The sequence below is a fragment of the Porites lutea genome, chromosome 9, assembly GCF_958299795.1.
Source record: "Porites lutea chromosome 9, jaPorLute2.1, whole genome shotgun sequence".
Lineage (NCBI taxonomy): Eukaryota > Metazoa > Cnidaria > Anthozoa > Scleractinia > Poritidae > Porites > Porites lutea.
In genome coordinates, this window is record NC_133209.1 from 191,452 (window position 1) to 214,938 (window position 23,487).

The 23,487-nt window shown below is 36.9% G+C and overlaps 2 protein-coding genes across 2 annotated transcripts; one reads left to right on the forward strand and one right to left on the reverse strand.

The window, feature by feature from the left end:
- Positions 1-589: 589 nt before the first annotated feature.
- On the reverse strand, positions 590-18,544 carry LOC140948815 (isoleucine--tRNA ligase, cytoplasmic-like). The gene is made up of 36 exons (XM_073398089.1): positions 18,261-18,544; positions 16,457-16,532; positions 16,220-16,300; positions 15,841-15,873; positions 15,400-15,486; positions 14,633-14,715; positions 14,218-14,269; positions 13,974-14,058; positions 13,569-13,697; positions 13,117-13,204; positions 12,473-12,533; positions 11,308-11,403; positions 11,040-11,162; positions 10,799-10,890; positions 10,324-10,422; positions 10,005-10,131; positions 9,771-9,844; positions 8,727-8,816; positions 8,218-8,322; positions 8,034-8,120; positions 7,811-7,894; positions 7,369-7,513; positions 6,453-6,573; positions 6,159-6,250; positions 5,757-5,834; positions 5,419-5,537; positions 5,201-5,303; positions 3,977-4,060; positions 3,736-3,871; positions 3,493-3,578; positions 3,345-3,410; positions 3,146-3,241; positions 2,605-2,793; positions 2,320-2,523; positions 2,035-2,101; positions 590-1,561 (listed from the first exon to the last, which is right to left on the reverse strand). Exons 1-36 carry the CDS (start codon positions 18,503-18,505, stop codon positions 1,497-1,499), a joined length of 3,648 nt encoding a protein of 1,215 aa, XP_073254190.1. The 5' UTR covers positions 18,506-18,544; the 3' UTR covers positions 590-1,496.
- Positions 18,499-22,051, forward strand: LOC140948816 (NADH dehydrogenase [ubiquinone] 1 alpha subcomplex subunit 5-like). The gene is made up of 5 exons (XM_073398090.1): positions 18,499-18,611; positions 18,934-18,978; positions 19,255-19,371; positions 20,199-20,264; positions 21,617-22,051. Exons 1-5 carry the CDS (start codon positions 18,588-18,590, stop codon positions 21,713-21,715), a joined length of 351 nt encoding a protein of 116 aa, XP_073254191.1. The 5' UTR covers positions 18,499-18,587; the 3' UTR covers positions 21,716-22,051.
- Positions 22,052-23,487: the final 1,436 nt, after the last annotated feature.

The following is a 23,487-nucleotide window of genomic DNA, read 5'->3' on the forward strand; positions in this document are numbered from 1 at the left end:
TCTCGTGCTCCGCGCTCGCTTCGCTCGCGTGCTCGCCGATGTTTTGTAAAAGAACGAAAAGAAAAATAAAACAACGCCTGTGTACGGGCTAAAAACAGAGTGGGGTCAAAACCAACAAAAATAAAAAGACCACTCACACAGCCACCGGCGGTTATTATTACACATTGCCCTGTTATCGTGGCTGTCTGTATACAACGCTGTGTTTTCAAGATATGTAGAAAAAAGAAGAACGCAAAAAAAAAAAAACCAAAACAAAACAAAACAAAAAGGAAGGAAATGGAAAATTACTAAATGTCTTGTGTGTTTAATTGGCCCGTTTTCGAAGAGAAGCACAGGGGGTCCATAAGACGTATCTTTAGTAAACGAAGATGTAGGTGGAAACCTTCGGCCAAATTCTTGGGCGAGTTCTGTTGATTATTGAAAAGGGTGGCAAGATTAAAAAAGACTATTAACAGTTCTTTATTTTTCTTTCACAAGTGAAAGGTTTTTATTTCTACTTTACGTATCAAGTTTTCTTACTCATCACGAACGCTTCAAGAGACATATTACTCTCGTTTAAAAGTTCCCAGTGCGAGTAATAACAATAAAGGAAGTTAAAATACTTTTTTAATTCATTCAAACTGTGCTGAGTCTGTGAGCAAACTCACTTTGAAGCACTTGCTTGAAGACTAACAAAATGGCTTAGGGTACCAGACTTTCCATTCTAAATGACAGTCGGAGATTGCCTGAGATATACTGTAACGTGAAACAGATGAAATGTAATTCTCGTGGTTTTACACACGAGGAAAATCCTCCACTAGTAGCTTTGGTATTTCATCAGCTTTTCCAAGTCGTGGTCGTGGGCGTGTGAAATTTGCTTCAACCAATCAGAAGCGCTACCCAGATCTGGGTAGTTACGCGTCATCAGTATAGAATTTCTGTGCTCGTTTCTCAGACGTCATTTGGCGGGGAAACCGCTGGTGGCGTCACGAAATGTCGGCTGTTTTCTCAGGCTAATCCCACCCCTCCCCCTCCCCCAAACAGGAAAGATCATCCCCTTCAAAATTTTTTCTATTCAAATACTACTAAACTGTAACATGTATCTAAACTCAAAAATTCTATGTCGTTTTGCAGGATCATTATATTTCTATTGAGATTCGTTTTCAAGTGAGGACTAGAAATACCACTTCTGAATTACTTATAAACCACACGGCGAAAATACATTACAATCTAATCAGGATTTCCTCGTTGTAAGTTTAACACTAAACAATCTAGTAAGAAGGCATTGTTCTTCAATATGAGTTGAGTCAGGTTTGATAGGAACTGTGGATACCTGTCTGGAGGCAGTCACAAGTCCGCGAACGAGTGCTGCTTAAATTGGCTCGACATCATACGTTGCCAGAAATACAGAGTGATAAGTTATAAATTAAAAGTGGCCCGGAATTTAGCGTGCTCAAACTGTGGTAATTGATGTGCAGAACATTGAACAATCCTAAATACAATGGGACATGGGAAGCTCAGCCCTTGACAAAAGCATAGAGTTGAGATCCATTTAATTTGGAAACTTCTTGGTTGGTAAGAACTGCAATAAAGATAACAAGAAACATCTTATTAGCATGATAACTACAATAATATTATTAACTCTATTATATATGTATATTTTAAAATACATGTCTTATACGGATAGGAGCTGGTATACAAGCATACTAGGAGCATTTGCCAATACTGGGAAATCTTGAGCCTAATTATTCCTGTTAGTTATGGCCAAAAAGAAAGCTCACAGCGATGTTGCACCATTTCAGAACATGGTTGTATCGCAGTTTAAGTTGAAGACAGTTGAGGTTTTCAGGCAAACACATTCGCGCCTTTCAGGCCTTCCCATCAGAATATACATACATAACATACTCATAGCCACTGTAACTCAATCGAATAACTTCCCTGCGGGTGATCATTTGTTCCCTTCCTCGATACATAAGGAATGTTAAACTGCTTTTGTCAAAAGCGTCCCGTTAATGTTTTTAACTTTTGCCTATCAACAGCCGCGGCAAATCTTACCGGAGTCACAAGAAGCTGACAGAGATAGTTTTACAGCATTCTCAGGTTGACTGAACATTATGGCCACCTGTTTCAAATAAGGACACACGCTAACTCAATGAATGATGCAACAAAAGACTAAAATCAATGACAAAAACAACTGGGAATTTGTGCATCAACTAAACGGGTTGTAAAGACAAACTGGGCATACACAAAACTTCACAGTACTTCATAAAAAGTAAGAGATGACTGACGTATGTGACATTAAACACAATAGAACTGAGAACATGATGTTGAAACTGTTACCTGTCGCTGAAGTTGATTGAGATTCATAGCTGTGGTCCCGCGGGGATTCTCTAGTAGAACAGTCCCCTGAAGAGGCTTGCCGGTCACTCCGCATAGCTGTACGTTGACAAAACCACACACTGGCGATCCTGAGCTCTCTTGTGTATTCAGTTCTGATCCCTGATAACCCCGCAGCAACTTAAGCACCAACACAGCGCCTTTCACCTATATAAAAAAAGTAAAAGTAAAGACTCTGACCTCCGTACTTCTGGAATTTGCAAGATTTGTTGAGGGAATACACTGTACCTCCGTGTTTTCTTGGATTATCTCCGAAAGAGAAGGTGAGAGGGTACTGGGCACAAGAGGTTGCTTCACACTGTCTTCTATGTATTCTTTGTGTGATGCCATGACGTCATTTAAGGCCTTGACAGCGTCTTGTTCACCTTGCGTGACGTCAAATACAATGGTGATGTCATCACTGGGCTGGAGCTTGGCCTACAAATTTCGTATTTTATCGTTATGGTTCTTAGTTCGGATAATACTACAAATCTATGGTTAAATAACTGCCTACTATACTACTGCGAGAAGTACAGAAAACCTGTGAATGAGGCTGAACGTATTGACAGGATGTAACACAAAAATTTAAAGAAGCATCCGTTATATAAGAACACTTTTGTTTTGTTTCTCTGCTTCATCTTCGAGCTACTATGTTGACGGTTACAAAGATTACTATGGCTACAGATTAAATCGCTTGAGGAAAAAGCCATGTTTAACCCTTAGACAACTGAAAGAACCCGCGCAGAAATTTCGTTTTACCGGCTGAAGTAAAGAACTGAAAAGACGTTACCTTTTTTCGTAATTTCTGAATACGGTTAACAACTTCACGTGCGACACCCTCAGCAAGCAAAGATTGATCAGGAGTAGTGTCCAATAAAATCAGTACCTGGATCCGCACAAAGCAGACAATACGTAAGTTATATAGCAAACGACAGTTTAAATCAGCGGGTCTTTTAGCAAAGGGAAAAATTCAAAAGAAGAGTTCAAACCTCGCCATCTGAGTGCGCTTCATAAGCAGAAGGAGTTGAGCCACTTTGATCAAGTGAGTACATAATCTGTTGGTAAAAGATACAAGTGAGTGTATACTATTCAGTTCTTAGTCTCAGCGCATTGTATGCAGGTCAGACTGAACTATACCTTTAGGTCTGATCCAGACAACAAGTGACCGGCTACCAACAGCTCTCCTTTATCCTGATAAACCTCTATTTCCTCATCCGACAAACCTGTCAAATTCAGCAATATGTTAGACTACACGGCGACTGAAACGGTTAAAACACGCCAAAAAGAGTTAGGAGGGCTATTAACTGTAGAATACATTAAGTCCTTAATATCCTTCAAGGACACATGAATATTAATAACTTCAAATTTTAGATGTGGTACCTTTAATTGCCTGAGATACTTCCTTGAAAGCACCTTTCAGCCTTCGCCCTAAAGCCTGATTATCTGGCTCAGCCCTGAGTCGCACTCCAAACTTTTGTTTGTCAGAAGATACTGTAATCTTTCTCACATTCACCTCCTGCCAAGGAATTAAGAGGTAAATAAAAGTATAACTTAGAGAGGAGGAGAATTAAAAGCCACACATCTTTAAACAAACTACTGCGTAATACGGTGGCGGCCATACCTGCTTAATGTAGCTTTCCAGAGACAGCACATCTTCAAGACTCTGTTGCTGCTGGTGAATCACCACAAGCTCAGGAAGTGGGTACTAACAAAACAAAACAACAACCCAAGCGTTTAGTCAAAGAAAAAAGTTTACAAGGTTCCAAGTCGAAAAAATTGGTCAGCGGATCCACTGTGACCATAGCTTATCCTACCCACCAGCCTCAAAAGTGGTATGGAGTGTACTGAGCCTGCGATATCATATCATTACCCATGATACAGTACTTTTTGGAAATCAAATGCGAGTGTTGTATCCACTCACTCTTCACCTTCATGAAGAAGAAATCGCTCGCAGTGCATGATTTGAGAGAGTGCGAGTGTGTGACAGTTACACTATACACTATACTTTATTTTCATACACATCAATTTGCCATGGATCTCCGCCCGCAAATAGCAAAAGCTAGATGAGGCGGGCTGAGAGGAAAGGAAAGGTTACCGACGTGATACAACTCACTTTGACTCTGAAGATGACTACCGCACAGGTTGTCGAAACGCCAGTCACTGTCAACAAAAACAGTCCTATTCAGGACTACGTTCACCCGGAGGATCATACTCAACCTACTTATGGTTCAAAGTTTCCTTTTTTAACCGTCGCCTGGTTAGCTCAGTTGGGAGAGCGCGGGTCTAGCCTGCGAAAACATCCGTTTCTCCTCGCTCTTCGCCGCTGGGGACGTTTCGCGCGAAACGTCCTTAGCGGCGAAGAGCGTGGAGAAACGGATGTTTTCGCAGGCTAGCGCGGGTCTGCCGAGCGGGAGGTCGCGGGTTCAAACCCCGGCCGGACCAACACTCAGGGTCTTTAAATAACTGAGAAGAAAGTGCTGCCTTTGTAATGACATCTGCAAATGGTTAGACTATCTAGTTTTCTCGGATAAGGATGAAAAACCGTAGGTCCCCTCTCACAGCACTTTCACTGATTTGTTCTTAAAAGAACCCACATCACTTTTCGAAAAGAGTAGGGTTTCTAGACCCCAGCTGTGAGGGCAACCCTTACGGGTTGTGGGATTGGGTAAGGATGACACCTCGCATAGGACCTGAGTCCCGTTTGTTCGAATTCCCTCTGGGCAGGCCTGTGTCCAGAAAAGCGGGTAGGTAAATGAACAGAGTTACCGAAATATTCAGGAAAATGCTATCAAATCAGTAAACTGACAATGTAACCTAAAATTTACCTAAAATTGACATTTCTTACCTTGATAGGCAGAGTTTTTCGTTCTCTTACAACTCGGCCAAGCTCGATTACGGTTAGCATGAGAGCCACTCTCCTTTCGATCTCTTTGTCAATGAGTTTTTCTCTTAAAAAGAAAACGCGCTGATAAATAAAGTAAATCAAAACTGTCTGCGTCTAAAGCAAATAACCGTTTCAGTTAATGCGAAATTATACAATTTCAGTGCCTGTGTGTAAATTACCTTGCATGCGGGATCATTAGGTAATGAATGCTTTGTGTTTCTTCTGAGTTCATGCTCTCTGGGATGTAAGGACGCAGTGCCTGGTAATTGTGTTCAGTGATGAATGGAGTAAAAGATGCCTGCAAAAGATCGTCAAACCCATTACCATTACTTCCGTCTCCCCAAGAATGGATTAACAAGGCAGGAATAGTACACAAAAAAATTCAGTTATCAATAATCTGCTACTTGTTTCTTCTGACACCGCATATATTAAAATAATATTTTCTAAAATTCACATTAATCCAGTTACATGAGATGGTGAAAAATGGCAATGGTAATGGAGAAATGGCATACCCTACCATTAGTCTTGTCATAGAAAAGATGACACTAAAAAGTGTCTGAAGAGCCTCGTGACGATCTTTATCTCCACAGTCACCCTGAAAGCACAGCAGCACAGTGCCATTCAGAGAGAATAACAACAGTAATAAACAAACAAGATTCTTATTCAAGTCAGATCACGAGCACGTAAGTTGTCTGTAACCTAGAGTATTGAAAATTGATCACTTGAGTGAAATACCGCGATTGCGAATAATTAGAAAAAGCGCAAGAAAACTCGGGAGTATCTCGCTGTCTTGAACAAGAACAAAACTTACGGAATAAAACGAAGATTCCAACTTCTAGGGAGTTTTATTCAGATTATGTCCGCTTGTAAAATTTTCAGGGAAGTAAAAATCTCGTGAAAAGTAAAACTTGTTTCATACCCTAATCCTCTTCCGGTTCATTCTCACATAGACATTCGTCAGATAGTCAATGAACTTTACCAGTCGAGGAACAACAGTATACAGACGATATGCTAAAACACAAAACACCCAGTCAAACATTAACTTAACTGGATAAAGCACTTGATAGAAATAGTAACCTTTTTGAATTCTTTTACGTAAAGGACAAAGCACATTTCGAAACAACTGCCGCGAGCACCAAACCCAAATACCCGGCCTAATATTAATGCAAACGTATTTTAGTTTCCCAGAGCACTGACTGATTTCCGCACTTACCAGCCATCTCTTGGTGAACAAATAAAACCAAACTCTGTGTAAACGACAAAATCCAGCGATCAAGGGTATTCAGTTCCAGGTTCAACAGAAGGACTTCATCATGAACAAACTTGTGCCCTTCCTGTTGTAAAAGGATCAAAACAGCAGCAAAGTGTTTGGTGCCGGCACAAGAACGAATGCAGTGACGAACTACTTGATCCAACAGATAAGATAGCTTATAACTGGAACAATTGAGTACGTCTGTTCTCGCGAGTTTCCTTCCCAAACTCGTTATCTTTTACATTAGGGAGTTTAAGATCCAACGACGCGACAGCAACAAGAACGTCGCTTAAAAAGTCAATTTGCGCTCTTTTAGTCTGAATCGCGATTATTCCTACCCACTTACTTTGTCAAATGTAGGCGGGCCCAACTGGAGTTGAGTTCCTAGGGACCATATCCAAGTTCAGAAAGAAAAATAAGATCTTGTCGTTGCCTATTTCCGTTCTCCTTAAAACGCGAAATTGGGCATTTTCACGTCGCAGTCTTGCAAAAACGGCAAAGAAATGTACAAAAAACTGTACTGCATGTGCAAAGTTGTTGTGTTGCTTACTAAACCTATTGGTTTTTTGACGTTCTCGTTGCTGTTCCATCGTTGATTCTTAAAGTCCCTATTTCCCCCGCGCATCATGCTCACTTTGTACAATAGAGTATGTTATGCCGGCAGGGCAACAGTTTCCTGACTGGCGATTGTTGCCTGCAACGTTCTTTCGTGGGATGTGTTGCGTGAAAACAAAACAAAAAGCTAACGCTATCTTCCATCTAATACAGTTGAACTTACAGTTGCCACAATAACGTAATTTATTTGTTTAAAACATTAGTTTCATGTAAATTACACCTAGAATGATATTATTGAAAGACAGTTGTCAGTCACTCTTACCCTCTCCAACTGTTCTATGTTTTGTAGAAGAAACCTGTGAGCATTGTACCAAGGTAAAAAGACATCCTTGATAATATCCTTCACTCCTTTTTCTTGGAACTTAAGTGTATCCCCCCTGACCACTGGCGAGTTGATTAGGTACAACCTTACAAAAATCAAAACAAAAAATGTACCTTATAGGGTCTGTATCATAATATTGCCATGACTAACAAAATTCTACTACCTTAAGCAGGTTGATTTTGAATGGCACTAAAGAGAGCCAGCTACTGTAACAACATCTAATCAAGCTGTCAAGTCAAGCTGTGATGCCTAATTCAGTGATAATAGAATGAAGCAAAAAACAGATTTTTGCCACTAAACACAGATGGGTGTCATGAAATAAATTAATACGGTTGTATTATATTATTTGCCTCTCTAACATTGTTGGTTAAATCCTACCCACCTTAATGCATCAGCCCCATACTTGTTGACAATTTCCATTGGATCAGGATAATTCTTTTTTCTCTTACTCATTTTTGCTCCATCCCTGCCAATCATAACAAATCAATACAAAAGTTATGCTGACACAAAAGAGAAAAAAGCAAACAAACAAACCAAAGAAATGATTATTTACTAAACAGCCTCTGAAAAGGGTAAGACAATCGGGAAAAAAAAGGTTGACTCACGCAGCAAGAACCAGTCCATTGACAATAAGATTTTTGAACGGTGGCTCATTAAACAAAGCAGTTGAGATAACAAGCAACGTGTAAAACCTGCAAAATTAAACATTGTGAAGTACTCAGTATAGCAACAACATTTACAACTAAACAAGTTATAGAGTACAAGATATTTCAGATTAAATTATCTTACCATCCTCTTGTTTGATCAATTCCTTCAGCAATGAAATCAGCTGGAAATGATTTTTCAAACTCCTTTTTATTTTCAAATGGGTAGTGGGACTGCGCATACGGCATACTGCAAATAAAAAAGTTGGCACCAATCATTCATTCTTGTCCCTTAGTCATATTGATCAGACAATATGACAGAACAAGTGATGTAGAAAAAGAAAGACCCTTTCATTTACAACGTTATTACATCAGAAAAAAGTTCCAAGCACTGAAAATGGACAGAAAGGCAATTACCCTTGCAGTAGTTAAAGCCATAATGAAAAACATTGCACAAAAACACCAAAAACTTATCAGCTTTTGTTTTTTTGTTGTTGTTACTATCATCTTGCAATGCTTTCACCAAAATTGTGACGTCTCCCCTTGCTTCTTATGGTCTGATCATACATGCAGAATTATTTCAAGCAACAGAAAATGCATTGACCACACAGCAGCGTATGGTGATGATCACAGTACAGTCTGATACTACAGTACCTTCCACTTTCAAACCAACAGTCAAACACTTCAGTCACTCTCCTTAAAACTCCTCTGTTTGTTTTTGATGGGATGGTGATGCTGTCAACACTGAAAAGTAAGTCACATAATGTTATATGAAACTTGTTTATTATATAAACACCAATGAAATACCAGGTGAGCTTTCGCGCAAAAACTTGATATTCTCACATGTGAAAATAACATGTTATCTTTGCATGTGAAAATATCACCGTTGGTACAGTTTCATAATAAACTGCACCTTCTGACCAAAAAACTATTTTTAGTTAAAGGGTTTGGTATTTCATTGGTGTTTATATAATAAATAGAACATTACATTGTTGCTTGGAGATACAAAATTTCTCTTCTTATGTTGAAAAAAATATTTCACTCTTCGCTGCGCTCACTCGTGAAATATTTTTCAACACTCAAAGAGAAATTTCGTATCTCTGTGCAGCCATGTAATATCCTCTACAACTACAACATATATGTTGCAGGTCAGGGTATATATGTTGCAGGTTTAAAGTTTTTTCTCAAATCAAAGTAGACCTGTACAATATACATACACTGAAGGGGGTATAAATGAATATAGGCAAATACACATAGTGTTAAATTAATACAAACTACTTACTCCATGCCATTCTAATAAAAAATGACTAATCACTCATGATACTATATTAGGGTTAGGGATACAGATGCCCTCAAGACTTGAGGGCATCTGAAATGAGAAATGAGAAGAACACTTAGTGTTCTTCTCATTTCTTTTCTTTTTCATTGTTACTTTTAAATACTGCTACAGGACACAATTTAGTCTGGCTCTGAGACTTGGTGATACCGCTTAATGAATTCTTTTTAAATTTGTAAGCTAATGACAGCCACACTATTCATGTAAATACATCAATTTATTTTGATATCTGATAAAATAGATTAAAAATTGCTACCGAATACTGTCGTGGACCTGTTATGAAAAGTACATTAAATTACAAGATATCAAAGACTAAATAAAATGAATATATAAAATGACTACAAAAAACTGAATTTAAACACCTTTCTCTATGTAGATCAGTGACTCTCACTCCTGATAACTCTGCCAACTCATCAATGGATCCAACGCAAACAACCTGTTGATTCATAAAGGAACAGTCACTGTTGAGCTATTTACATCACAAGAAGTTGCTACACAAAGAAGTTTTACAAATAAATTTGACATATAAATTTTGCCACAACAGATATGCACATTCAACCATGTAAAATGCAGAACTGGTTTAATGCTGAACATACCTCTTCAAAATCATCGCTGACCCAAAGAGGAATTGGTGTACCCCAGTAACGATTGCGTGACACATTCCAGTCATGAGCATTTTCAAGCCAATTGTGAAAGCGCTTTTCCTGCACAAATTCTGGAACCCTGTATGAATGGAGGAACCATAGGAGACAGGGTTTACAATGTAGCAAACAAGTCTGCCTGTAATCTATGCAGGTTTAGCTAATTAAATAAAGAAGACTTTACCGAAATTACTCCACAAAGTTGATTACATGGTATTTACAGAATGAGAATAATAATTTTAAGACAGCAAGAAGAATAGGCACACTAACTTACCAGTACGATTTCTTGTTATTGACCAGCAGTTTGTCCACAAGAGATTCAACATGAATAAACCATCCAGGAACAGCTTTGTATATCAGTGGTGTGTCAGATCTGCATAAAAAAACCAGGCAGTTCTCACCATTTGGCAGCATTTTCACATGGCACAACTATTATTTTTATTATTTAAACATTTTTTGGCAAAATAATTTCTTTTAACAACTCTGTGGCTCACAGTCTAGTTAAAGCCAGATTGTCAAAGTCACAAGCAAAAGTGGGAGAATTTTAACCAATCACTATACTTGCGAACGAGCATTCTAATAATTTGGTTTAACCTCCTTCTTCCCCTTTTGCTTCTGCTTCTGACTCTGCCAATCTGGTTGTCACTTAATCATATGCAGAGTTAGAAGAAAAACATTCTGATTCTGTCAGGCTTATGACTATGATTAAGACTATGGCTACAATGGGCTTAAAGAAAAATCGGTCACACCTCCAACAGAATGGATAGCTGTGTTTATGAGTGCTTTGGTGTACTAGTCTGCCTTGCTGCTTCAGCCACTTCATGATATTCTTGTCAGCATCCTACCGTCAAGAAATAAGTCACATTACAATCACAATGTGTTATGTATCAGTTATAGAATCCCTATTACTTGGAGCATACTTACAAAACATTCTGTCCAAAAAATAAATTACCAGTGTGTGCACCATGCGTACTGGCCAGGCTTACATACCTTGACATGTTGTCCTTTGAACTCAGACACATCATCGGTGAATTTTCCACTTGGATCCACTGGACAAGGTATTTTGCCCCCTTTCTGTAAGATTCCATTGGCCAAACAAACTCTGTAATCGTCCTGGACAACAATAGAATTTTAAAAAATATTTAGCACCACAAGCAGAGTCACAGAACCAAAAACAAACAGCTTAATGCCACATATATAAAAAAAAAACATACAATAAAAAAACATTGATTTTACTACGACTGCAAGTTACACTAACCTCACCAAAGGCTGGAGCAGAATGGACAACACCAGTACCACTTTCATCAGTCACATAACCATCTACTAGCACCTTGAAAGCTCCTTGATCTTTAAACTAAAAAAACAATAATAACAATCAGTCTTGTCTAACCTTCTACCTTACATATTAACAAGGTCAGCGGTCAGTGATGATGATGGCCACGTCTTTTGAAGCTGGCTAGTATAGTTTAGTGTTATTTGTTGCCTTTTTTGTGTGTTTAAATAATTTAGTTTTTCATGTAAGAGTTCCTGTTGGTGTCTTTTATTTGAATATGCCAAAGAGAGGAAAGAAGCAAGACGTGAAAGACGATAGTTTTGAATCATACGTGAAGGACTGCCTGGAAACCATTTGACAGGATGTCAAAACCATGAAGAACAATCAAGTAAAATTGAAAGAAGACTTGAAATCCTTCGAACAATAACTCGAAAGAACTACAGAGTGGCTTAACCTAAAGTTAGATACTCTAAACGGTGAAGTCCACGTGGCCATGACCAGAGTTGACAAATTGGAAGATGAGGTCAGCAGTTTCTTTATGGACTGGAATGTCTTCAGGTAATCCAGAATAACACAAAGTGCATCTGCTCAGAAATTACATATTCCCAACTCAAGAATTAATATTCAAAAGTTTTGCCCCACTGTCACTGGAAAATACTACTCGAATGATTTCCCTTTTTCTATTTACAATAAAATCATCGAAAATCCTGTTCAAAAAGGCACTTAAAAATATTATCTTGCTCAATATTGAGTTGTGTGCGTGTGTATGTGCGTGCGTGCGTGCATATTTTTGTTTTAATGAATAACAAAGCTATAATAGAATAAAGTCAATCTTGCTACAGGGCCATAATTAGTTTTACTATAATGTGCCCTCCATTCTAATTTTTTTTTCTTGCAAACATTATGTACACGTAGTTTAAACAACCTTGTACTTATTAATATTGTGCAACTGATGTATTATCTATAGGATGGAGTAAAAATAAAATACAAAAATACAAAATATATTTACATTCATCCTAAAGGTATTAGATTGGCACAGAATAAAATGGGTCTATAGGATCCTTATAGTAACTTTCAAACTTGAAACAGGTAAGGCTAAACATCATTCACAATTTCTTTCATCAAAATAGCAATAAAAATATACACTGACATCTTGGAAGTAAGTGAAGAGAGGTTTGTAGGTCTTTCCTTTCAGGGATGCTCCTTTAAATCTGTTGAAACAAATAGTTTTTATAAATGACAAAAAATTACGAGTACAGGGTTCATGCTGTTTCGAGCTCTTAAATTCTCTGTCTTCTTATTACATTTTCAAATTTTCCATGACCTTTAGTTTATGTGGCTGCCATTTCTGAAAATTTTTCCAAACTATTCTTGTTTATTACTTGGTTCCACACATGCAAGCTTTTGGGTTCACTTACGCATGCTGTTGAAATTCCCAGTGATTAATCCACCAAGCCTATTTAATGTTCCACAACTTCCTATGACCAACAATTAAACAACCATGACTTTCATGCTTGGAAAAAAATGCTTTTATTTTCATGATTTTTTTAACCAAGCACTATCTACAAAGCACCAAGCCTGGGCCTGATCTTGAAAAATTCATGGTATCTGTGCTAAACACCTTTCAAGTAGTAGATTTTCAACAAGAATTGAATGATTTAATACAGTTTTCCTGTTTTGAGCAGTAAATATCAAAATCCACCTAGTAGCAAGTTGTCATTTTTTTGCTGTAACATAATGCAAGAAATACTACATGATGTTCTGCTGTAATTGTGTCTTATAATGACTGCAAACCTTTCTATTACAGTATACTCCTCAGGTTTTTTGAATAAAGCATCAAGTCTAGCTTCCATCATAATGTAGGTATTTTCTGTACCATTGTCTGCAAGTATCAAGACAAGTTTCATAAAGTTAGCCTCCCCATGTCACTAACCTACGACTTTCCAGTTTATAAACCTGTTTTAAGTTTTGGTATCAAGTATGTACCATGTAGTCAAACTAAAACTTCAGCTCTCAAGGTATTTCAAACACAATTGATTACTTTTCAGTCGCACCGATAACAATGTACAACCATTGATCTAGCCAGTAGGTCCTCATCAACACATGATTCAGTGCTGTTGACATCATTATCAATGATATACGTGAGATGCATGTCATTGGCGTTCACCAGTTTGACAAACAATTTGGAAGGTGATTAATGTGTACATAATAAGAATAAGAGTGTAAATATATAATTTATATATCACCTTTCACTTTGACATAGTCCATATCAGGATTCACAACAAGAGCAAGGTTGCTAGGAAGAGTCCAGGGGGTGGTCGTCCATGCAATCATACTAACATCAGGATTGTCATCCAAGGGAAAGTGTACAATAACTACATTAAAATAAAAAATTAATGATTCTGAAAACAATAGCTAGTGCTCTATAATTGAAAGTAAATAACTTCCTCATGTTAAAGTAATCTCTAAACTTGTTTTGCTACAGCTTTTAACTTGTCAACTTTTTTACATGTACCCATATTAGAAAAAGTCTTTTTCGGTAGAACTTACCACAGGAAAATCTTTGACTCTGATGATTTTATTGACTTATAAGTATATTCATTGTTGTTGTTGTTGTCGTTGTTGTTGTGTCACTGTAACATTGTACTAACCAGAGGGATCCATGGTGTCCTTGTAATTTTGGTTGGCCTCAAAGTTTGATAGTGGAGTATTGCACCTTGTAGAATATGGCATGACCTAACAAGAACATATAAGAATTGAAGCAAAAAAATAATGAAAAGTCAAAGGATCAGTTGTTTGTTGTGGTAAGCACTCACCACTAAAAATACCAAGTATACATGTACACTTAAGAACAATTAATCATTTTTTTAAATTTCTGACCAGAACTAACAATACCTTGAAACCTCTATAAACCAATCCTTTATCATACAGTTGTTTGAATGTCCACCTAAAGAAAGATTTTGTCAATTATTTTGAAAACTACAACATATAGGGCCAGTTATTTAATCAGAGTTTAGGCAGTATCTAACAAAACCATGTTCTAAGCCATTTCCAGTTTGCCCAACACTTTTATCGTAACACTATTTATCAAGAAAAGTTTCATGAAAGCAAAAGGCCAAGCCTGGAAAAGCACTTATTTTCTTAAAGTAACCCACTATGGAAGAGATCTGGAGGTCCAAAGATTTGCTAAACCGCGGCATAAAGTAAGACATCATTTAAATAACCGACCCATAAAATTTTAGATGCATTTATATGAGCCTATTAAAGTTAGAAGAATTTTGCTTTACTTCCTGTGAGCCAATGTACATACCAAACAGATTCCATAAACCAAGGATACAGCGTCTTGTAGTCATTCTCAAAATCAATCCACCGCCCCATCCTCTTGACAATAAACTTAAAGATAACAGAAAATGGTCATACGCAAATATCATAGGTTTTTTGGGGAGATCATGTAACATAGCCATGATTTTACAGGCTAATGAAAGGTAAAAATTAACTTCAGGCTGAGATTTTTTAACCTAGGTTGGTTCTCAAGTTCCTTTGTCTCCTAATTCATGAATAACCAGAGCTAGGAGACAACAGAAATTGAGAATCAACCTTTTAACCTGAATTAATAACTTTGACCTGTAACGGCTATACTAGAAGAAAAAAACCTGGACCAAAAACAACACAAACCAAACAGAAGTGACTGAAATTAAGCTCATCAGTCCCATTTTAAAACCGCTGACACCAGGTAGCAAAAGGTTCTTAAAAGTCCATGTGCAGGTAATGCATGTGTGTCTTGAAAACAAAGACCCCTAAGACCCCCTAAGACCCTCCACCAAATGACTCTGAACTATAATGACGTAAATGGAACCTGATTCACTCAATTTCCTAACCCTAATCAATAAAGTTCAGAGTCATTCGGTGGGAGTCTTAGGGGTGTTAGGGGTCTTTGTTTTTAAGACACCCAGTACTGCACATGGCAAGTAGATGACACTCTTATGAAATATGTCCTTGTGAGACAATTGCAAGCAGGTTTTACCACAAAGAAGTCAACACTGGCCAGTGTATTAAATATTAACTCACAAATATTACCTCCCATTCACTGGAATAACGCATCACAATTTTTCGGCATTCCTGATTGTATTGGGCAATTCCCATTTTTTCAACATCATCTGGACTCTACAACACAATGAATTAACAATATTATTAATACTGTAGCTTTTTTCAAAAAATTAATTTGTTTAAATACGATGTTATTCATGCTCCATTTTCTTCATGACTTGTCTCTTTCACGCTGATATGTAGGTATTGACCCTTGAGATGTAGAAATAGTTGGGCCTTGAGCACCTTTCTTAAAACTTTCACATTTGCTCATTGGTTGATCTAATTCAATTTTGTTTTGTTATTTTCATATGCAAAAGAAATACTCTAACTTATTTGTCAACTTATTCAAACAATAACAAAATAGAACAGTTTACACATTATTCACAACACCCTATTTTTTGTTATGTGAATGGTAATAATGAAATATACCTTAATTCCCAGCTTCTGGTCAATTTCATATTCCTGTGAAAGGATAATAATGTCAGAAAAAGCATTGTTGGTACATGTAATTATGTTGTACACACATATAAAAGAGATACACTGCAAATATGAAGTTTTGCAAGGTTCTCAGAATTTTTTCTATCAAAGATCAATTTTCATGGTAACAGTCCATCAGTATAACAAATGTCTGAGCTAATTGCTGACACTCTTTGCTTACAGATACAGGTTACCCTATTATTCAAAATACTTACCAACATCATAAAAGTCACCTCGTTGCTACAGGTTCCCAGGGGTGAAAACTGTAAAAACCTTAAAGTATTTGTTACTTACTACAACAAAATGTACTGAAGAAAATTGAATACCATACCACAGGGAGACCATGACAATCCCATCCAAAACGCCTTTCTACATGATAACCAGACTGGTGGGCATATCTTGTCACAATGTCCTGTGTATAAACACAAAATTTATCAATATCATGTAATAAAGCTTCATCCAGTTTTACAATGGAGTTCATGCCCCAAACAAACACCAGTAGGAGAGTTCTGTTAGTTAATTATTAATTTATTACAAGACAATAATTAGCTTTTGCCATTTTCTTTACCTTAATAGTACCAGCAAGAATGTGGCCATAATGAGGCAACCCAGTGGCAAAAGGAGGTCCATCATAAAAGGAGTACCTGGATAAAAGACAAAATATATATATCAACTCTTTCAAAGTGTTGCATGGCACTTTTATAAAGACTTAAAAGTACAGTGAAACCTCTATTAAGCAGACCCCCAATTAAGCAGACACCCTCTATTAAGCGGACACTAAACTGGGTCCCTTTAAAACGAACCCCTATTCAGAGGACACCTCTGTTAACCGCACGGGGACACTAAAATATATTGCATTTGGCTAATTTCTATTGTTGATAACCTCTATTAAGCGGACACCGGACTGAATTGACAATAGTACTATTGGATTATGTCCTTGAAATACATACAGTAGCCAATTAATAGAAATACATTTAGCTGTCAATAAACTGTACATTAAACCGAAAGTCTTGCACAAGGTACAGCACAGCTTCCTCAACAACCTGCATGGAACTTTATCACAGTACAGAGTAACCGTTGAAAGTTAATCGTTAACAAACTGACTTGATTTGAACTGACAGATTGCAGGATATTCATATGTAAGAAGTTGATGGCAGATATGAGGAATGAGAGCCACCCCAAATCTTTCTTAGCTCCGCAAGTTATGACAAGATCTATCCCAAATCAGTTAAGATCAGGAAATACTAAACCCACCACAACAATGAAAAGGACAAAGAGGGAAAATGACTTTTTTTACTTTTAGGTTTTCTTGATTCCATTATTATTGTATATAATACTTACTATCGTAAATAGACTTAATTATTAGTATCCAATTGTAAATTGTACTGTTTTTTCAGTTTTTGACTGCCAGAAGTGTTAATAAACTATTATCATCATTATTATTACATTGCGCAATTTTTACCAGCCTCTATTAAGTGGACACCCTCTATTAAGCAGAAACTTGGGAAGGTCCCGAAGGTGGCGGCTTAATAGAGGTTTCACTGTATTCAGAAAAGTTAGTTTATACAGGGATCAGTTTGAGTTCTAAACCCTAACCCTTATTTGTTATGCCACAACAACATTCATGAACAACAGCATACTTACATAGCTCTAATTTCAGACTAAAGTCATGGCAGAAAAAAGTTTCTTTTTAATTGTGGATACTATTTAAGTAGAAAAATAGGCTGGTATTGGGGTGTGCAACATTAACCTTTTTCCCCCTTTTTCATCCCCCAGAGAAAGGTATGTGTTGAAAACAAAAAGGTCGTTGCAAATGAACTTTACCGCATTGTTTTTTAATATTTCTTTTAGTTTTCTTGCTATACGGATCAGTTTCCTGTTTTTCTAGTCAGTATTTATGATTTTTACTGATCCACGTCTGGCACTCATCCTGGCTACTGTTTTTTATTGTTGGATGTCATGTTACCATGAAGTAGCCAATGACAGCAAATGCTATTGAGGGAGAAAAATGACATCATAGGTGCCACCTACTTCTCTTTCAATATTGGGATTCCTGTAGCAATACGACAAAAAGAAATTTGGGTAAAATCAGGCCCAGGTTGTTCAAACGTTGGATAGCGCTATCCACCGGATAAATCACTATCCAGTGGATAGCATAATTGATTTCTGTAATACTTATCCGCTGGATAGTGATTTATCCGGTGGATAGCGCTATCCAACTTTTGAACAACCGGGGCCAGGAAAATAATATCCTAGTTCCAGACCTCTCTCTACTAAGGAGTCCACTCACCACTTGCATTTTTGTTTCCTTGCGTTTCCGTGCATCAAATTCATAATTTTATACAAGAAAGCAAGATGTACGCAATTCTAACCTCGGTTTATCCTTGGATTGTCGCAAACAAGTCTTAAAGGCATCTAACTTCCCCCAAAGTTCCAAAATTTTCTCTTCCTCTTTGGGAAAATCGTGGTACTCTGTCCCTCCACCTGCCATTTCAGGCTCCAAGTTTTGATCAATGTAGGAACAGTTTCGACACAGAAATAGATTACAGGGGTTAAATTTTCGTGTACTGAACTGCAGAAAACCAGTAGATTGTCGAGGAAGAAACTTCCTCAACATCACATGGACCAACTATCCCAACATGCAATCATGATGCAACATCCCAGATCCCATAAAGCCTTTCGAGTTTAATCCATTCAAAATGGCGTCCAGTTACGTGAAAAGGGTAAGCAAATATAAATAAGTCTAGGAACTTTCTTGTTTTGATTTATTATTACAAAAGTAACAGACGAAAACTTGTTAGAAAAAAGATATTTACGTTCATTCATTTGTTGAAAAGGGGAAAATTTCTTCAATTTTATGAGCAAGCTTAAAAGCCAAGCCTGATGATCGGGGATGCAGGATGAAATACTGTATATTTCATTTGCATTGGCTTACAAAATTATTTTGCAGCTGGTGGGCGGAGTGTGAAAAGTCTGGGATCGCAGTCTCTTACTAAGGCATTTTGTAGTGCATAAACTTACAGTTAAATAACCTTAATTTTTCAGACAACTGCTTTAGTTGGATTAACAGTTGCTAAAGCACCAAGAAAGGTATGAATAAAATCTCAATAATCTATCATGAATTAAATGCTCATGGGTTAGTCTCAGGAGCAGCGTATACTGATCATTCTCCGTAGAAATACCCAAACCATGTAAAATAACTTTTTAATTTCATGCAAAAAAATATAAAAATATTATTTACTATTATTACTTACTGTGTGTCTATTTCAAAGTCAAAGAAGTGTTCTCTAAGGGACAGTTAAATGTACAGTGTAGGACTGTTCGATTTGATGTGTAATTCTTTACTTACTTCTTCTGTTTTAAAAGACTCTTACAAAACTGTATAAAGATACCTTGGAGGTTCTTGGAAGTATGCCAAAAAGTGCTCAGTACCGAATACATGCAGAACAAATCACTAAACAGAGACTAGGTCTTGTGGAACAGGTGAGTGTAAGTTAAACATTTGACTTTTGCATCTTGCTCTGGTGGCTTTAACACTACAGTTGTATACTCAGTGTTGTCAAAAGTAGCCAGCTACTGACAAAAATCGCCGCCTACTTGGTCAGTATCGGCCAGCTACTTTGCTTGGCATTTCTTTACAGATGGCATGTTCTAAATAAGATATCCCTGGACTGGCCACTTACTTTGACAACTCAGCTATCTACTTGAAAACTTTCCGACAACGGTGGTGTTAAAGTAAAGTTTTCTGAAGATGTTCTAAGCTTATCCTAACCAAGCTACATTTCAGTTTTCCTTTTCTTAGTCTTAAGTCAGGTTATCAGTGGTTTCAATTCAATCCTGTTACCAGTGGTCTACTACCCCCTATAGGGCCCTCCTACTGACTTGTTACCCTGTGATTTACTGGTCCTTTTTTAGGTTCATGTTGCTCACCTTACAACAAATACTATTATTGTCTTGTTTTGTTGATGTTTCTTCATTGTTACGCGTCATTAAGATCAAGCTGTCAAAAGAAGGGTGTACCTGATAAGGAAGTTAAACTCCAATAGGCCATTTCCGAGTTCACCTGGGCCTCTGTATCAAAACGAGGCTAAGTGCTCAGTCTTTGATATGAAAATGATTTTTCATTCTCATGCAAATAAAACACATTTTCACGAGAAAGGTTGCGCACTTGGCCTCATTTTGAAAGTGAGGGTTTTTGGACCCCGGAAGTGGCCTATTTAAAGGGGCCAAGTTTTTAACTGTTATCTGTGGCTTGTGGTCTTTGCTGTTGACAAAAAATGATTACCCATTAGTTGTGTATTTGTCATTAGGAGAGCGACATACCTACACTGGAAAACAAACTTGGAGCTGGTCAAATTGAAGAAGTAATTAAACAGGTATTGGATTTGGAGGTCTCTTTAGAACACTGATGTAACTGACACCACTTATCTTGCAGCCTGTTTAACAGAAATATGCTTACATTATCATTGTTTTCAATAAGAGTGCACCAAATTTGCATTTTGTGTAATTAATAATAATAATAATAATAAGATATTTATTTTTTATTTTAAGTATATACATATTCTAAAGTGCTAATAAAAGCTGACAAACACCAACACATAACAAACAACTTACTCACAGAGGAAATGAAAATAAAACACTGCAATCACTGTACATGAGTAGACCATTGCATTAAGAGGTCATGGGACATCATCTTCATGAAAATGAAAGCTGCCTGATTTTGCCTTTGAAAAACGATTAGAGGGTCATATCTGAAACAAAATAATAGTGATTTGGCTTTTCAAACCTGCACTATTTTCTTAAAACAAGTAAGTTTGTAGCTGATCACATAACCAAAATGTGATTTTTAAAATTATGAATTACCTCTTTCTGAACACAAATTTTACACTTAAACTTCAAGGAAAATGTTGAAAGATGATGTGGTAACGTTTACAGCACATCTGAGCATAAATATCAAAGGTTTAACAACGTACAAGCAAAAAGTAGTTTTGGCCGCCATGTTGGATGGCGAGAGTATGCCCTCCAACATGGCGGCCAATACAAATCATACTACTTTGTTGAAAAATCAAAGTGCCATAAAATGTCTCCCTTAAATACGTTCCCTCTTAAATTTTGGATGTAAGATAATTTTTATGTGCTCTATCAATTTTTGGCATCATCAAGATTCCAACTCATTGTTTAAAGGAAGCATTGGTTAGGTGATCTCTTAGTGCAAGGGGCCTATTGCTTCATTGGGCAAATGCCAAAGGAAATAAAAAGGTCTTTAGAGCCTGATAGCTCAAGGAAGAGTGTTCCACAGTGAGGGGCCAAGATGAGCGAAGGCCCTGTCTCCAAGGGTCTTGCACTTTGTTTTGGAGACCTTTAATTCCTTGCTGGTAATGGATCTTAAACTGTACGAAGCACCCTCCTTGAAACTAGAAGCTTCTTCACGTAGACAAGGACAACACCAAAGAGATCTTGGTGGATGTATCCTTGAGAACTTCAACATTTCATTTTAGTTCTTTTAAAACTACATGTACCTTTTTACCCAAGTTGGAAAGTTCACCAGGTTATCAACAGAATCACTCACAGTCCTAAGTTGTTCCAAGTTCACTAATTGTCTCTTATTTTTCATTGGCATTTTCATTCTGGAGCTGAACATTAACTATGCCTTGTTTATCACTGTTTTGTTGTATCAAAATAGTAGTCATAGAGGTTTTTTAATTGTGCTGCTATTTTATATATTTAGGCAGAAGATGAGTTGTCTTTAGCTAAGAAAATGCAAGATTGGCAGCCATGGGAAGCCTTACAAAGCCCCCCTCCTGAAAACCAGTGGACATGGCCATAAATACTGGAGCTGCTATGTGCAATAAAGCTTTTGATTTACGTTTTGTACACATTGATTGCCTTTATGAAAATAGAACAGAAGTGTTGTTGCAAGATTGAAAATGTTATTTTTGTACTGAGTGGTTTTAAGTTGTTGTTGTATGATGGCTTCTTATATGATATATATGATATACGCTTAGTAATAATTAGGTGATTGGCTCTTCATGACCATATTGTCTTTTTTTGCTGTGTGGACCCAAAATTCAGCTTATGCTCTGCTTGTATATGTTTCTCTTTGGGCTTTATCCACAAACTCAGTCAACTGTTTACAGTAAACAAGAACATATGATGGTGATAATTTTAACAAAGTTATATCTGAATGGTAATATTTTTTTATTTTCATGCTGAGTTGTTGCCTTGCAATCCTTATCAATGGAATTTGCACCCATTTTCTCATGTTATAAAAAATTTTAAAGCCACACTTTAGTTCAGTATGACATGCCATACATGCAAATACTGTCATGGAAACATAACTCTTAGTTGGCTGATAATAAGGTGGAATACCCACAGGTGATGTAGGACAAAAAGGAAATAAAAATAAAACAAAAAAAATTGATGCTAACATTAAGCTCATGTTGAGAAGAAATAGCATTTTGTGCAATAGACATATGAACTGATTTATGTTCAAAAAACTCTTTAATTATCGTTGAACATTTAAATTTTCACAATTTAGAGTCCTGGAAAAACATGTTTGTGATTTGCAAATACAACCTTTTCCATAAACACATTTATTGGTCTTTGTTATGACTACAATGCAGAAAATTGTTGTAGTCATTAAAATAATGATGTGGTAGTCGATTTCCAGATAATGGGAAACAGAACTTTAAAACTACAACTTAAGTCAAACCCCTACAGATGACACCTCTTGTTCCTTAGGTCATCACTTGATCATGAAGAGACCAAACTGTAATATGGACAAAACATTTTGTTCCTCTGGTGTCTATATTAGGAAGCCAGGGGCGAAGCCACTTGTACACATGATATGCACATGCATACCTGAAAAAGTTGAGAATAAAAAAATATATAATAATATAAAATAAAAAAAGTGAATTATCTGGAAAAAGCAAATAAATAAATTTAAAAAGTACCAAATATATTGATTCATCATTTATTTCAATGTGCTTGTTTCTTTGAAATACAAAAACAAAAAACTTTTTCTTTTCTGAACCTAAATGTCACTTTCCAGAGAAAAACGCACGATTTACTGGTTAAACAAAAAAAGAAAAAAAAGTGCATAGATAGCAGCAAAATGGATATATAAGGCACGAAATTGTTGTTGTAACAAGGGGGTTAAAGGGATTTGGTAAATTGTGTGTACCTCTGTAAAAATCCTGGCTTCACCCCTAGAAGCTTCAATAACTTTGAATCGCAGGTATAATCTTCACCTCCAGCAAGAAGTAAAACCCACAAACGTTTTTACTGATGGTTGAAAATGTTTATGAGAACTTATACAAAAGGTGTAAACTCCATTTAGGTGCAGCAAACATTCATTTAAAAATGATTTGGTACTAGTGTGGAAAAAAGAAGCAAGAAAACCATTCAGATGGAGTGTGCAAAAAGAATCTGAATGGTTTTCATGCACTTCCCTTCCTCCACCAATTCCTCCAAAACATTATTTGGGTAACTGCTAGCTGCAAATAGAGCATTAAAACGTTCAGCTTCAACCCTCCACCCATTAAGTTCTCAGACCATTTATCTCTTGAACTAATCACAAATACTGTAAGAGTAGCTGGG

What these genes read in the sequence shown, in the direction of transcription:
- LOC140948815 (XM_073398089.1), bottom strand. Translation starts at nt 18,505, where the DNA reads ATGTTGAGGAAGTTTCTTCCTCGACAATCTACTGGTTTTCTGCAGTTC. An exon ending in CTGCTCCAGCCTTTGGTGAG is followed by an intron (nt 11,163 to 11,307) that starts GTTAGTGTAACT and finishes ATTGTTGTCCAG; the next exon opens with GACGATTACAGAGTTTGTTT. An exon ending in TGTTGGTTTGAAAGTGGAAG is followed by an intron (nt 8,323 to 8,726) that starts GTACTGTAGTAT and finishes TTTTATTTGCAG; the next exon opens with TATGCCGTATGCGCAGTCCC.
- LOC140948816 (XM_073398090.1), top strand. Translation starts at nt 18,588, where the DNA reads ATGGCGTCCAGTTACGTGAAAAGG. An exon ending in GACTAGGTCTTGTGGAACAG is followed by an intron (nt 19,372 to 20,198) that starts GTGAGTGTAAGT and finishes ATTTGTCATTAG; the next exon opens with GAGAGCGACATACCTACACT. An exon ending in TTGAAGAAGTAATTAAACAG is followed by an intron (nt 20,265 to 21,616) that starts GTATTGGATTTG and finishes TTATATATTTAG; the next exon opens with GCAGAAGATGAGTTGTCTTT.